This window comes from Emys orbicularis, chromosome 17 (genome assembly GCF_028017835.1).
Source record: "Emys orbicularis isolate rEmyOrb1 chromosome 17, rEmyOrb1.hap1, whole genome shotgun sequence".
NCBI lineage: Eukaryota > Metazoa > Chordata > Testudines > Emydidae > Emys > Emys orbicularis.
The window spans coordinates 20,320,904-20,337,754 of NC_088699.1; the positions used below are offsets into that span (position 1 = coordinate 20,320,904).

Below are 16,851 nucleotides of genomic sequence, written 5' to 3' on the forward strand. Positions count from 1 at the left end.
GGAGTTATGGAGTGTATATCAGCTTCTGCATATGTTACTGTGTTCCCTTCTTTGAAGGAAGGAAGAACTGATCTTGTGTTCATGAATATTAAGTAGGCAAATGGCAGCATAACTGGGTGTTGCAGTATGGGTGAGACCTGAAAGCAGAATCTTTGAAATACTGTTGCCCATTCTCATATTTGAGCATTGACAGCTTTAGAAAGCCAGAAATCACGTTGGAGAGTTCCACAATGAGTACCCTGAAAAAAATAGGAGGCTGTTTTATTGATGAGTAGATTCCAATTGACAAATTGAGAGCAGATAATACACTAATACAGAGTGACTTCGATCAAAGCTTGTGCTTTGCATCTGGAGTCTTTTAAAGTGACATGATGCCTTAATAAATTAAGGAAACTGTGATTCTTCTTCCCCATCCGCTCTTCACTTCATGCTCTTCACGAACTCCTCTCCCTTCTTGATAGAAGCTTTCAGCTCAGTCATGGCCCCAACTATCATCTTTTCTTCATACGGAGAGATCTTGCCAATACCTAGATTCTTCTCAATTCCATTTTTCTGACAGGGGAAGAAGGGTTTTTGGGTTACACAATCATTGCATTCTTTAGCAAGGAATAGCTTTCGTATCTGTGCCTAGTTAGAGGGTTAAACTGAGTTTAAAAAACAAACTTCCTCCTCAGCTCTCTCTAACTGGTATATCTGCAGGAGTTGAACAAAGCAGTTCAAACATAGCTACTATATTTCAATATGAATTTCCTACCCACCCATCAGGATGGGGGAAAAGAATGTGTCCTGTCTAATTTTAGGACTGACTCCTTCCTAGAAGAGGAGCTGAAATACCAACTGCTCCTTTGGTGTTTTCATCCCTTCCCCTCAAGTGTTTTGTTGTTTTCTTAAAACCACACACTAGTCCAAGGACCTGAAATTTACCCTGCAGGAAGAAGACAAATCACATACATTTTCACCAGTGGCTTCCAATGAATTTTCAAATCTACTTCAAAGTTACCCTTCTAGCTTTCTAGAGCCCATAGAGTTTAGAGACTACCATCCTGTATCTGACCTGCTGGGCCCACTTATTTCAATCCAGTCTTTACTTCTGTCCACCTACCAGAGTGCGTACGATACCCTTTCACTGTCCATAATTAATTCCTTCCCTCAAGGACTGAAACTCCCTTTTCTTTTTGTTGCCTCAAAAGCTTCTCTTTACATAGTCCACATAAAATAAACTACATTACTGTGTTTTAATGACACAATAAAACACTCTTATGTCACTTCCAAAGGCCACAGCACGATCCTTAACCCAGCACCTGTACTGGCCATCAAACTGCGATTCCCATTCACCAGTAGAACTTTGATGGCCTCAGTGTGACTTCCACACACACGAGTCAATGTGTAAAGGATTTATTTTAGTAGATTAAGTTATGGTGACCAGACTACTGGGCTTTTATTGACGTTTTGAAAGCTCTTCATAAATGGAGACACTACAACTTCCTATTTAGAGTGACTAGGAACCAAAAGTTCAGGCTGAGACGCTGATTTAAATTAGAGGGCCTGGTTACCCAGTCAATTCAAATGCAGAACTAAGGACAGGAAGCAACTGAAACATGAAATTTGCACTTGCCTGAGTAAATAAGTTACTAAAATAGGCAAGCCCTTCTCTTATTTAGTTTTGCTGAAACACCAGGAGCTCAAAAGCTATTGCAGATATTTGTTTAAAATATTCCATAGTCCTTGACATTTTTAATGAGAAATTAAAATAGTTTTAGGAGTTACGCCACTGCCGGTCTTAAAAAAAACATTAGAATATGATTATTAAAAGCCTGAACCAAGTATCCAAAGCGTTAAAGTGCTTTCTGAACAAGTGTTGCATTAGCCAAGCAAGCTAATTCTGCAACACCATTCCTGCTTAATAAAGTACAATTTATTACATTAAACATGCCAGATAAAAGCACCACCATCCAAGATACATACCCCAAGTAGCAAAGGTGTGGAGAAGTATGGGCTCTCTGTTTCTTCCGATCTAACAAAGGAACATTCAATAACCCCTTCCTTTCCATTCATTGCATCCAGAACAGAAAAGACAAACCTGGCACCAGCATATGCCATAGATAAGGTGGCAGATCCTGTGCAAATAGGAATCAGAACAAAAATATGAGAGATCCTAGTGGTATGGACTTATACACTTGTTATTAAACTTTATGCCCAATTGAGAAGTTAGTACTAGTGTAGAATGGAAACTGGTTTACAATCTGCCATTTGAATAAGTGTGTCACATTTTTGGCTAGGTGGCTGCACAAGCTCAGAAGATAGTGTGATTACATATTTTGAATACTTCAGAAGCATCAGAACCTGTCCCCACCACACCAAGTGCATGTTTTCTTTTAAAGAGGCTGCACAAAGGGGAAAAAAGTGTTTTACTGCACTATATATCAAAAGGAGCAGAATAATTTTTCCTTTGAAGTTCCTCTGCTTGTTTTTTCACATTTGCACTATCTGGTCCTTACTTCCCTCTGTGTTGCAATGAGATAAGCAAGTTTTTTTTGTTTGTTTTTTAAATAAAGAAGAGCTGTATAGCAGAAGGGAGCAGTAAAGGACAAGAGTTGGGCTTAACTGTTCATATTTAACCGTGCACTCGTCAAGTCCAAGGGATGTCATAGCACAAGATCAAAAGCCCTGAAGCTAACACTCAACAGTAACTTTTGGCCACTGGCATGCCATTTTAGTGGTATGTGTTTGACCCGTTTAATTTGCTTGTGACGAGGGTTGTTGCACAGTAATAGATTCCATATAGTAGGTTACTGTTTAATTCCACCTTAAAGACTGAATTACTTCTAAGCATGCCATTGGCAGCACTAACCCATTTGCAAAGATTTGTAATAAACACCAATGCATTACATTGCTCTGTAGTTTCCAGTCTATTCTGGAATATAAGAGTACTGCTCGCACTCAGAATGGTCAAACAACTAAGATTCAGAACTGGTCAAACAATTAAGATTCAGAACAGTTTCCAAGAACCAACCTGCTCCTGCTTTAGCTTTCACAACTTCAGTACCAGCCTCCTGAATTCTCCCTGTAAGTGTTTCCAATTGATCCTGAGGGAACTCCACTTTTGGTGTACACTAAAGTGGAAAGGTATCAGTCATCAGTAAATCTCAACATCCCCTTACATTCATTATATGCTTCAGAGGCCTAAATACCCAATAGTATATTTTATATTCCTATAGCAATTTTCATCAGCACACAGTCAAAGTGCTTCATAAGTGCTTCAAAGCAGGCAGACAAGTATCCCCATTTCAGAGATAGGCAAAGCCATTATGTGGCCTGATCCAGTTGTCATCAGAGCCAACAGAGAAGCTCTCATTGACTATAAATAGAGCTAGATCACACCAAGTGATTTGCCCGAGGTCAAATTGCCGCTTAATGGTAGAACTAGGAACTCGGCAGACCCATCTTGCAGCCTCTTTCACCAGACAGACTTCCGCTGAGTAACATGCATAGTAGGCTTTTGACTTCTCAAAGCTATACGCTAATGGTTTCCACACAGGGTGACCAGATGACAAAGGTGAAATATCGGGACGCGGTGGGGAAAATGAATGGAAAAAAAAGCCAGCGGCGGAGCAAAAAAAAAAAAACCCACTGCCGAGTTCAGCCGTTCAGCCAGCCCCTCCAACCGCACCGCAGGTGTCAGGGGAGCCCAGCAAGGGACAGGCATGACGGGGACCACAGCCGAGCAAGTGCAAAGAGGAGCAGAAACGGGGTCCCAGCAGCGGAGCTGCGCCCACGGAATTCTCCAGCGGTGGCTGCAGTGGATGGGAGCCGGGCTGGGGGGAGCCGAGCTGGGCCGGGGGAGCAGCGGCAGTTCCCTGCAGCCCGGCTAGACCCCCTGCAGCACTAGATGGGGGGCTGGCGCGCCTGCAGGGCAGAGTTTTTTTGTGACGGCCGCCGCCAGGCGGCACAACCCCGTCTCCACCCGACTCTATGGTGGCTGCAACAGCTGAGCACGCCCCGGCCCGGAGCTGCCAAGCCCACATGCTGCACTAGATCCCCGGGGCACCCTGGCTCGCTTCCCGGACGCCCTCCCCCCCCCCAGGCCACTCCGTGAGCCATGGGCGCGGCGCAGGAGGCCCAGGCCTGCCTCGCCTTCTACCGGGGGCTCGGGCGGAGGGAGCCACTGTGGGATCTGTCGGGCCATCCTCACCTTCCTGGAGAAGCTGGAGCAGTTCGCAGAGTGAGTGCTGGGCGCCACCCCCTCCCTCCAGCGCTTGCACCGCCATACAGCTGATCAGCGCAAGCCTGGGAGGGAGGAGGAATGTGGCGTGCTTGGGGAAGAAGCGGGGCCAGGGCCAGGATTTGGGGAGGGATCCAATGGGGGAAAGGAGGGGGCGGAGTCAGGGGGGCGAGCCCCTCTGGGCTCCGCCTGTGCGCCAGAGCGGAGGGCAAAATTGCTTGTTTGTCCCGTGTCCCGACCGAACATCGGTCGGGACACGGAACAAACGAGCAAATATCGGGACACTCCCGATAAAATCGGGACGTCTGGTCACCCTATTTCCACACTTCTAGCACAGGGCATTACATCAAGGAAAGGTCTCTGGTGAGAACCTCGTCTGCTGCTGGTGTTTACGAGGATTTTGAACACTTAAAGTTCTCTGTTCTACTACAGTCATCATCCACACAGTTGACAAAATGAGCTCCCCGCATGGCTAAAATAATCTTTTCCGGTCATTTTGGCCACCCCCCTTTACTAGTTTCCTTCTTTTACTACATCAATCTCAAGATCCCTGACCGTCCCTTCCTAGCTCCATATAATCATGCTCCTCCCTTACACCTGAGCATAATTCCTCCTATTCCCAGCCCTCTCTCCTTACTATTCCCATCATGTCTTTTTAGCACTCCTCTATCACACATCGGGGGGGGAGGGATAGCTCAGTGGTTTGAGCATTGGCCTGCTAAACCCAGGGTTGAGAGTTCAATGCTTGAGGGGGCCACTTAGGGATCGGGGGCAGAATCAGTACTTGGTCCTGCTAGTGAAGGCAGGGGGCTGGACTCTGTGACCTTTCGAGGTCCCTTCCAGTTCTAGGAGATAAGAGATAATATAATGAGATATCCTATCATTGCAACAACCCAATTCCAGGATTCCTTCCTTCCCTTTCCTCAAAGACTTGTGTTTCAGGCACAGGACTGGGAGTCAGATGTGGGTTTTCTTCTCATTTCTGCCCGAAGACTCCCCAGACAACCCTAGGCCACTCATTTCATCTCTGGTGCTTCAGTTACTGACATGTCTCAGAGGTGGATGCAGCTTAATTAATTTACGGTTATAAAGTGTACACATAATACAGTGAATATCACAGAAATTCAGGTACTAATGATCTCTCCCAGCTCTCTTCCCTAAGCAGATGTGCCATGGTCTTGTCTAGCTTAGACTAAAAGCTCCTTGAGGAAAAGGGTCTTACTCTCAAATGCCACATAAGTTTATGGTGCTTTAAAAGTCAGAGGAATTTAGGTTTAGGACTTTGGAAGTGTGCAGAATGAATTTCCAATCGTACAACACAGTCTTTTGTGAATGAGCACACACGGACAGCTGGAAAGAGACATCAGCAACAGCATTTCAGATCAACATTAATGCAATACTGAATGGGGAAGAAAGAACATTTCCATACTCTGGGTATTTACTGTAACATACCTGAGAGATCAGAGGGATGATCGTTTTCCCTGCATGGCCACCAATAACGGGAACGTTTACTCGAGCTGGATCTAAGCCCTGCAGGAAAACTCATGACTTTAGCAATTATTTTTAAAAGTGTCTGGGCAAGAAAAGCAGTATGCCTTTAGAGACATTGTGCCCTATTTCTATCCTGGACATTTAATCAGACATCTGCAACGTAATGCTACATGGTGTAGAATAATGGAAACAGTTTAAAGTCTAGTCATGTTCTGAAGAATGAATTAAAACCACATCATAGAAATCTATGTTTATTATCACAGTGACTTTACTCTCAGTAGGCTTTTATAAATGAAGTGAAATGCCAACACTACAAACTCCACCTGGGGTATGAAAGTCAAGCTGTTCTCCCACGAGAACACATCCTGCAACAAGTCTGTTGCTCAGTGGGGCATGTTAGAAACCAACTCACTCTTCCACAGTTGCGTTGGACTCTAGCACTAGCAGGAGTGAAAATGCCACTATCAGTAAGGTAAACATGTGGCTCAGACTCTCAAGGTGCAGCTATGAAATTCTCTTCTGACTACAACTGCACCGTGAAGGACAGAGACCCTATCCTTAGACTATCCAAAGACTGGAAATAGCAAATCATGTCCCCATATCCTCCAGTTCTTAGGGAATCTGAGACCATTTGGCTCTGTTCACTCATGATTTATAACAAAGAGCATTGCTAATATGAATGATAAAGGTTCATAGCGACAAATCTATTGAAGCAGGAAGATTAAAACCTACCTTTAGTTCAGCCACAAAAGTATTTGCTCTGACAATGTCCAGTGTGGTAACACCAAAGATTCTGTTGGGATTATAAACCCCATGCTTCTTAAAAATTTCAGAGGTTATTGGGATGGTAGAATTTACCTATAATTGAGAAGCAGGTAGGCATGCATTACCACACTAATACTTTTTTATAGCTATTTATGAAGTTTTAACAGGCTTACAAATCCTTACCATGTAAATATCAAACAAAACAATAATCATTACAAAAAACTGAGCTTGTTTAGAGAAAGTTATAATATAAACAGATCTCACTAACATGGTAGAGTGAGCCTCTTTACAATACCTATGTCATTTCTACTGTACCATCACAATTTTTATTACACAAGCAAGCTGACAGTAGTGCTCAAATACCTCTGTATACACTAGTGTGCGGTTTTCCTGTGTTAAAGGCCTTCAGCAAACAAAAGTTTATTCAAAGTCTTTGTCAATAACAAAACTGAAGAGGAGAACTCAGACTGGCTGAAATAATGCTTCATCAAGCCTGGATCAAGACATTCACTGGTTCATTCATGTTATGAAGGGCTGCATATTAAAGAACTAAAGCTTCTAAGCAGATTAATTTACTGGTAGACATATAAATCCTGTGTAGCTGTCTCTTGTGGGTGTACTGCATGATATTTGTTTAGGACCTCTATACCATTTTATACCTATGGAACTGGTCATATTCATAGGACTTAAACATGAACTTGGAAATCTAGCTCTAGCCAATTTGTTTTCAGTCACGACAAGATTGGAAAATGTGTTAATAAGGATGATACAACATTAATTTTTGGCTTGTTAATACAGTCAGTTAACTAACGCTGCTAGTCCCTTGGCTTCTCTCCACTATGTATTCAGAGTATCCCAGACATTTATGTTTACCGGGTTAGCAATAATGCAGATCATGGCTTCTGGACAGTGCTTGGCACAGGCAGACGTCAAATTCGCAACAATGGTAGCGTTGGTATTGAACAGGTCATCACGGGTCATACCTGGGAATCAACAAATTGAATATCATTCCAGAAGTTAACCAAGTTGTTCCCATTACAGTGGTTAGGAATGTGGGCAAGCTCTACCCAATCATAACACCAGGAGGGAACAGTGTTGTGTCAGACGCCACCGAATTCTGTCCTACTTCTGGCTGGAGACTCTCCACTTCCGAGAAGGCAATTCACGTCCTCCAAGGCTAGTGTCAAGGTTATCCCTTACAACTAGCTTCTGCTAGTAAGAGACTTAGGCCTGGTATACACTTAAAGGTTAGGTCAACATAGCTACACTGGTCAGGGGTGTGAAAAGTCCACACTCCTGACTGATGTAGCTATGCCAACCTAACTCCCAGCATAGATCGCTCGGAGAGATGGTATTCCTACAGCAATGGAAAATCCATTCTACTGGTGCAGGTTGTGTCTACGCTACAGGGTTATGTCAGCATAGCTACGACAATGTAGTTCTGCTGGTAGTCTCCACAGTGTAGACACATCCTAAACTTCTCACTCCTGAAATATGCTTGACTACCTACTGGCCTGGGGAACAGGTAGCACAGGTCATAACCCAGATGATAGAGACAGCAGCCTAATGTATTACTATCACCACATCAGTCCGGACAAATACCAGTTAGGGCAGTCATTGAAAGAAGAGTGCACAGAGTAGGGGCAGGTGCACAGTTTTTACCCCATTTTATGTATCCAGGTACTTAAAAGGCCCTTATCACTGTAGTATCTTGTCATTAAACTGTCAAATATGGATACTCTGCTCATTGTATGGGTGCCACAGCCCTCTTTGTGCTGGCCAAAAGTATAACCGGGTTAAAAAAAGAATTAGATACATTCCTGGAGGATAGGTCCATCAATGGCTCTTAGCCAAGATGGTAACGGAAAAAAACTCCATGCTCTGGGTGCCCCTAATCCTTCGACTGCCAGAAGCTGGGACTGGACAACAGGGGATGGATCACTCAATAATTGCCCCGTTCTTTTCATTCTCTCTGAAGCATCTGGCACTGGTCACTGTCAGAAGACAGGGTAACTGGCTAGATGGACCATTGGTCTGACCCACTATTGGTTACGTTCCTAACACAACAGTTTAAGAACAAGATTTAGAGTCAAGAAGTCTGGGTTTATATAGCAGAGTTGGGAAATAGACTCCCTGTATGATCTTAGAGACACCGACACCCCCCCCCCCCCCAAAAAAACCACCAAGAAACAAAAGGCAATTTTCACTTATTTGTAAAATTCAGGTAATACATCACAAGGGTGTTGTGAACTTCATTAATATTTGTACAGTTCTCAGATCCTCTGAAGGGACAGTACTATAAAAGTGCCAGTACTACATTAATTGTATACTCCCAAGACTAGTCTCTAGTCCCAGTTCCCAGCAGGATAAAATGAAGTTTTGTTCCTGGAACGTCCATCAGTACTACTTTCAGCATGAAGCCTTTATGGGCTTTTCTATGATGCTCATAACTCTAGCATGAGTGCCTCATATATTCAATAATTCATTAAATACTTGTCTACCTTGCAGGTGTGTATCTCCCTTTTACAGATGAGGAACTTGGAAACAGAAAGATTGTCTAATGTCTCACAGGAATTCTATGGCACAGCCAGAAACAGACCCCAAAAGCCAGAGTCTGTCCAGTGCTCTAAGCCCAAGATGATCTTCTGAGGGACTTGCAGACTCAAGACAGAAGTAGTGGCGTAGCATTTCAGGCTTTACCACAATAATCCAAACATTTTAGAGTGCTACGTTCAATAAAATTAAGACCTACCTGGTTTTCTAGGGACTCCTGCAGGAATAACTACAACTTCACAGCCCTTTAAACAGTCTGGCAACTGCTCAGATCCAATAAAACCTGCAATGGAAGATCCAGGTAACTATGCATTTCACTGTTCCAGTGAAAGATTAAACTGTCCAAATCAAATTTAGTAGTGTATGAAACTGTATGTTTAAGGATATCCATGTTAATTTTTAATGTAGCCTTCGCCTTCTTCAATATTAATTTCATCCCTTAGAATGAGAATGGCTGAATTTTACTAGAGAGACTCAAACAATCTAATATGCAAATACCTCTGTCCTCAGAAGAAATGTTTGTAATTATATTCCATGAATCAAAACAAATCCCTATGCCTCCTATCAAGCAGCAAGCAAAACTTTCTCCTTTGATAACAACAAACTCTATAAATGAAATGGAAACCAGAAGAGTAAATATATTGTAAAAGTGAAAGTTTAGATAGAATTTTTTTTTTTTTTTTTTGAGATTGCCTATACCAAGCCACACCCTTGGGAGATTCATTCTAGGAGTGTAGATTCAGACAGGCTCTCTCAAAGAGCTACACTATGGTAACTGTATTTTCCTACAAAGTTCTGAGTTTATCAAAGTAAGAAAATACAGCTGCTAGCTAACGTCTACAATCAAATTTCTCATTTTTTATTGAATTTATTCTGGTAGCCAGTGTGAACTTTCACATTAATCAAAAACAGTTTTTCAGTGGACAAAAAAAAAATAATAATGAAAAAGTAGGTAAAGATGTTCTGACCGTCTTAGCAGCAGCTGATTTATTTAACTAAATCTTGTTCTGAGAAGTGATTTGGAGAAAAACTATTTCCAGTTTTAGTTTCAAGTTAACAGGAATGTAATTATTTATAAAAGACAAGTAGTGCCCCACGTCATATATATAGTAATATTGTTGTGTATCCTACACATAACACATAATAAGAATCACTTCAATCTAGGACCTCTGTGTGCACAGTAATATGACTCAGATAATTAATAATGATTTACGATACCTTTGACATTGGCTCTTGTCTCAATGTGGCTGAGGTCAGCTGCAACGCCAGGGGTGTGAGCAATATCATACAGGTTGAGGTGGCTCACTAAGGGGCTATTCTTCAGTAGAAGGGAAAGAGGTTGGCCAATCCCTCCAGAGGCACCAAGCACTGCCACTTTAGCATTGCTCTGAGGAGAAAGGAAAGAAGGACACAGATGTTTTTTGGCAGTTCCTCAATAATGGCTTTGGAGCCTTCATCACACTTAAGTTCGCTTCTGATTTTTGAAGAGCTCTATTTGTCTCAGTTGAGTTTTGTTTTTAAACCAGACAGTGGGCAAACTGCATTCAAAACTAAACTCTTATGGAAGACATAATTTCTTAAAGGAAGTATCAGTAGCAAGTCTTTGGAGAGATAAGACAAACATTTAAGAGATGCATGCTTCTTCAAAGCTGGATTCTTTTCAGTAAGGAAAGGTACTCAAACAATTGTCTCTCAATTTAGAAATTTTTCCACCATGGCAAATGCCGTCCAGAACTCTGCTAGGAGAAGGGCCCTACCAAATTCATGGCCATGAAAAACACATCATGGACCGTGAAATCTGGTCTTGTGTGTGCTTTTACCCTATACTATACAAATTTGATGGGAGAAGACCAACGTTTCTCAAATTGGGGGCCCTGATCCAAAAGGAAGTTGCAGGGGGGTTGCAAGGTTATTTTAGGAGGGTCACAGTATTGCCACCCTTACTTCTGCGCTGCCTAGGCGGCTGGAGAGCGGCAGCTGTTGGCCAGGCGCCTAGCTCTGAAGGCAGCGCCCCACCAGAAGCAGAGCAAAAGGGTGGCAATACCGTACCAAGCCAATCTTACTTCTGCGCTGCTGCTGCCAGTGGCTCTGACTTCAGAGCTGGGCTCCCAGCCAGCAGCCGCCGCTCTCCAGCTACCCAGCTCTGAAGGCAGTGCTGCTGCCAACAGCAGCGCAGAATTAAGGGGAGCAGTACTGCAACCCCCCCTACAATAACCTTGTGACTCACACACACAACTCCTTTTTGGGTCCAGACCCCTACAATTACAACACGGCGAAATTTCACATTTAAATACCTGAAATCATGACATTTATGATTTTTAAAATCTTATGGCCATGAAATTGACCAAAATGGACCGTGAATTTGGTAGGGCCCTAGCTATGGGTCTACCTTCTGGTTTATTAGGGATACACAATTCTGTGGCTATTCCAGTTTTAGTTGCCAATATTAGAAGAAAGAATCTGCTTTCCTCCTAAGCTAGCTGAGTGAGTGACCGACCATGCTGCAGGCTGTTCCAGCTACTTACTGGATTAGCAGCTGATGAGTTGTATCTTGAGCTGCTGCATCTCCACTGCAGTACCAGCACTTGGGCTTCAACCCCCCCTCCATAACAGGCCAGCTAGCTCTAGCTTAAAGCACCACGATCGAGCTAGATGGGTTTGTGGACGGGAGTTGCGTTAGGGGCAAATCTTGTGTTACAGTTCAAACTAACAATGCAGTATAGAAAAATCCTGAGATGTGGCAGCTAAATTCCTGTGTTCTCAAATAAGCTTTGCATCAATTTTGCTACTGGAGTGGCAGGAACCACTTAACTGCTGTGTTAAAATGGTATAGTCTGGTGAATCATTATGAAGCCTCTATCTTCTACAATAGATTGCTAGCTGATGAAACCCAACTCACGTAACTAAACTGCCATCTGACAGCACTAGATCAGGATGAAGACACGCTGGGAGAGCAGTGAGAGGGAACACCCGTACTGCCTTGCTGTACCATCTTCTGTGACTAGAGGGCCTTTACTATGCCTGATTGACAATTCTGAGCCTTTAACAAGCAGTACATGAACACACAAAGGTATGCTCCTACCCAGCAATCCGGTTGCATGGATTAGCATAAAAGCTGAGTGCAAGTCTTTGGATAGATTTCTTGAATGAGCGTGCTTAGCGCTACTGCTTGAAAACGGAAATCTGAATTATACAGAAGCTACTAATTTTAGCAGTTAGCTTTTGCCATGCAGAACTCTGCTCTTGGTTCCTGATTAAGAAGCCTATCCACTTAGATTGCAGAGATTGAATATTCATTAATACTTATTGTTTAGACTAGGTTACCTGCTGCATTTCTCAGAGGTAGTTTCTAACTCATATAAGGGATGCCGAAAATGAAGTTTTGCATTCTCACCTCTGCACTGCCTCACGTGCATATTTTTAGAAGGAAGATTAAATGTAGTTGACGTTTAATAGAAGAAAGTTTACTTACTGATAGAGTTATATTGCTACGGTACATTGGAATCAGTGCCCCTTTAAAATGAATGTACTGACTCAGTACATAAATCATATAGCTTTAATGACTAATGTTTAAAGCTGGGATTTTCAAATGGGCCTAAAGGAGTTGGGATCCCAAATCCCATTAAGAATTAATGGGAATTGGGCACCTAAACTCTTCAGTCCCTTTGAAAAATCTGTTTAAGTGGCTCTATCTTTAAAGGGAGAAGACTATATCACTGTGACAAAACAGTAATTAGACTATTTTTCAAAAAGTGGATTCACTTTGGCAGTAATCCAACCTGCTTGTTACTGAAGTAAAATTCTGCATAAATGCTCTCTCCCGCAAAGATCAAAATCTAGCAATGGTCATAGGCAGTGTATTGCTATGAAGTGACCAATGAACCTCAAGTCTATATTATTTGAAATCACACTTAGGGGAAGAAGTCTTATAAATCTCTTAAATTACTTGAAGTCATGAGAAAATTGATAGGCAGTAAGTTGATTTCTAAGTATCATATTTGAATGTTTCTGTTATTAGCCCCCCTTTACACAATCACCTTTATATTCTCTTGCAATTATGACACAGTCCTCTTAAATGAGCACTTTACCATTGAGAAATTATTTACTTAAGATAGAAGGCAATTGGACTCTGGTAGGGGAAGGCTAGAGTTCTATTTACATGCATAAATTGATATAAACAGATTTAATCTGCAGCCTCCACCCTTAATTCCCATCACTATTTTGAAACAATTAGATGCTTATGTTCAGGAAAGGATTGAAGTAATCAATACCAATCTATCTCTCAACTCCATTAAAATTTGCCAATACTCAGTTGCCACACACTTGCTGATTACAGGTCTGTCGCATCTTACGATTTCAACTTTACGTGGTCGGCAAAAACCAAAAAGAGAAAAACAACAGTTTTAATACTATACCTGTAGTGCGGGCAATTTTGCCTGCCATTGAACTCAATGGGGTTTTGGCTATATGCGGCTTTCGCTTTACGCGCTAACCGCGGAACGGAACCCCCGCGTAAGATGAGACAGACCTGTACTAGCTACATCTGACCAATGAGAGTCCACGTCTGTCCTGATCAGAAGTGAATCACCAAAGGGATAGAGAAGCAGAATGGCACGTTTATTTTGTGGCCCAGTGTCAACTATTTATGTTGCTGGACACCTAAAGATGCCCAATATGCCCCATCTTTCACTCCAGGATTTCAGGGTTTCTGACCCACTTCTAATCTGCTTTGTTGTCTGTAGTAACTATTTAACATGAGATCCAACTTAAATAAGTTAATACTTGGTTGCAGTGTGGTTGAAGCCATGCTGGTCCCAGAATATTAGAAAGACAAGGTGAGTGAGGTAATATCTTTTATTGGAGCAACTTCTGTTGGTGAAAGAGAAGTTTTCGAGCCACCCAGAGCTTTATTGGACCACAGTTGGTCCAATAAAAGGTATTAACTCATCCACCTTGTCTCTCAAGTTAATACTTGTCATTTAAAGGTAAGTATTCAATTTAACAAGCAGAGTAACACCATAACTGTCTACACATGCCATTAGCATAGTAGAGTTATATTGAAAAGACTCCATTAACACATCTGATTGATCTCCCGGGAGACAGGCGGGAGAGTACACACTCGAGGCAGGCTCGACATAGGATAAGAATGGGAGAAAAGCAACAAGAAAGTAAGGGAAGAAGGACAGCAGAAAAGGATGAGCAGGAGCAGAGAGATGATGGAAAGACTGTGTCAAGAGACATTTGAAGAGAAAAAGCCTGAAGTCTAAAACCTACAAACTCACGCCACGGGGCCGCACGGCATGGGGAAGACTCGCTGGCACCTGCGACCCCACGTCAAGGGGAAGAAGGATAGAGAAGCGAGTGATGTATCTGGAGGGAGCGCGGCCTCGCAGCCAGGGCTCGGATGAGCGGGGTGACCTTGGGGAAGTCACACCCCGGGCAGCGCCTCGATTCCCCCATCTGGAGAGGGGAAGAGGGAGGGGGCTGCCTGCCTGCAGCCAACGCTCCCGGGTGCCCAGGCGGGGCTGCCTGGAAGAGGGGGGCTCGTGGCCAAAGCTGCGCCCCTCGGGTGAAAGGCACCGCGCAGGGACCCCCCCTTCGCCCCAAGCAGTCGGGTCCGGGGGGGGGCAGGGACCCCCCTTGCGCACAGCAAAGCGCAGCCCGCCCGGGGAGGGGGGCGGCGCGGCAGGGCCAGGCCCGCACCCCCCGGCTGCACGCGGGGGAGGGGGGAAGGGTCCGAGGCCGCAGGCAGAGCCGGGGGAGGGGGGTGCGGGGGGCAGGGCCAGGCCCGCGCCCCCCGGCTGCACGCGGGGGAGGGGGGAAGGGTCCGAGGCCGCAGGCAGAGCCGGGGGAGGGGGGTGCGGGGGGCAGGGCCAGGCCCGCGCCCCCCGGCTGCACGCGGGGGAGGGGGGAAGGGTCCGAGGCCGCAGGCAGAGCCCGGGGCGGGGGGCAGGGCCAGGCCCGCGCCCCCCGGCTGCACGCGGGGGAGGGTCCGAGGCCGCAGGCAGAGCCGGGGGAGGGGGGTGCGGGGGGCAGGGCCAGGCCCGCGCCCCCCGGCTGCACGCGGGGCAGGGGGGAAGGGTCCGAGGCCGCAGCCCGCCCGGGGAGGGGGGCGGCGCGGCAGGGCCAGGCCCGCGCCCCCCGGCTGCACGCGGGGGAGGGGGGGAGGGTCCGAGGCCGCAGGCAGAGCCCGGGGCGGCGCGGCAGGGCCAGGCCCGCGCCCCCCGGCTGCACGCGGGGGAGGGGGGAAGGGTCCGAGGCCGCAGGCAGAGCCGGGGGAGGGGGGTGCGGGGGGCAGGGCCAGGCCCGCGCCCCCCGGCTGCACGCGGGGCAGGGGGGAAGGGTCCGAGGCCGCAGCCCGCCCGGGGAGGGGGGCGGCGCGGCAGGGCCAGGCCCGCGCCCCCCGGCTGCACGCGGGGGAGGGGGGGAGGGTCCGAGGCCGCAGGCAGAGCCCGGGGCGGCGCGGCAGGGCCAGGCCCGCGCCCCCCGGCTGCACGCGGGGGAGGGGGGAAGGGTCCGAGGCCGCAGGCAGAGCCGGGGGAGGGGGGTGCGGGGGGCAGGGCCAGGCCCGCGCCCCCCGGCTGCACGCGGGGGAGAGGGGAAGGGTCCGAGGCCGCAGCCCGCCCGGGGAGGGGGGCGGCGCGGCAGGGCCAGGCCCGCGCCCCCCGGCTGCACGCGGGGGAGGGGGGAAGGGTCCGAGGCCGCAGGCAGAGCCGGGGGAGGGGGGTGCGGGGGGCAGGGCCAGGCCCGCGCCCCCCGGCTGCACGCGGGGGAGGGGGAAAGGGTCCGAGGCCGCAGGCAGAGCCGGGGGAGGGGGGTGCGGGGGGCAGGGCCAGGCCCGCGCTCCCCGGCTGCACGCGGGGGAGAGGGGAAGGGTCCGAGGCCGCAGCCCGCCCGGGGAGGGGGGCGGCGCGGCAGGGCCAGGCCCGCGCCCCCCGGCTGCACGCGGGGGAGGGGGGAAGGGTCCGAGGCCGCAGGCAGAGCCGGGGGAGGGGGGTGCGGGGGGCAGGGCCAGGCCCGCGCCCCCCGGCTGCACGCGGGGGAGGGGGAAAGGGTCCGAGGCCGCAGGCAGAGCCGGGGGAGGGGGGTGCGGGGGGCAGAGCCGGGGGAGGGGGGTGCGGGGGGCAGGGCCAGGCCCGCGCCCCCCGGCTGCACGCGGGGGAGGGGGAAAGGGTCCGAGGCCGCAGGCAGAGCCGGGGGAGGGGGGTGCGGGGGGCAGGGCCAGGCCCGCGCCCCCCGGCTGCACGCGGGGGAGGGGGGAAGGGTCCGAGGCCGCAGGCAGAGCCGGGGGAGGGGGGCAGGGCAGGCCTCGGGCCCCCGCCCGGCCGGTACCTGCGCCGAGGTGGCGATCCCCCTGCGGAGCGCGGCGGCGAGGCCGCTGAGGCGGGCGAGCAGCATGACGGGCCCGGGACGGTGACTCCAACGACCTCCACCACAGGCAGCGCGCAGCCAGCACCGCGAGATCGCCACCGCGCCTCCGGCCTGCAGGCAACGCGAGACAGCCCCGAAGCACCGCGAGATTTCGCGCTCAAGGCGCGCCCGGGCCGAGACTGTGCCCACCAAAGGATCGCGAGAGCTGGGCAAGGGGTGGTCCCAAGTGACGTCAGCCTTGGTTACGGCCGAGCGTCGCTGCGTAGCAACCAGGAGGTGAGATGGGAATGGGACCGGGCCCAGGGCTTTGAAGGCCCCTCCCTGAGTTAGCGCGATCTTGACAGTCATAATGGGTACCACAGGGGGCACAGCTGCAGGTGCCACGGGTGTCATGGCAACAGACCTCCATGGGTGCCATGGCAACAAAGGTCATAGGTGACATGGCAACA

The 16,851-nt window shown here is 48.0% G+C and overlaps 1 protein-coding gene across 1 annotated transcript; it reads right to left on the reverse strand.

The window, feature by feature from the left end:
• Window positions 1–235: 235 nt before the first annotated feature.
• On the reverse strand, window positions 236–16,555 carry MDH2 (malate dehydrogenase 2). The gene is made up of 9 exons (XM_065418093.1): window positions 16,364–16,555; window positions 10,250–10,418; window positions 9,231–9,314; window positions 7,352–7,461; window positions 6,446–6,571; window positions 5,675–5,752; window positions 3,014–3,113; window positions 1,966–2,117; window positions 236–552 (listed from the first exon to the last, which is right to left on the reverse strand). The coding sequence occupies exons 1-9, from the start codon at window positions 16,427–16,429 to the stop codon at window positions 421–423; spliced, it is 1,017 nt and encodes a 338-aa protein (XP_065274165.1). The 5' UTR covers window positions 16,430–16,555; the 3' UTR covers window positions 236–420.
• Window positions 16,556–16,851: the final 296 nt, after the last annotated feature.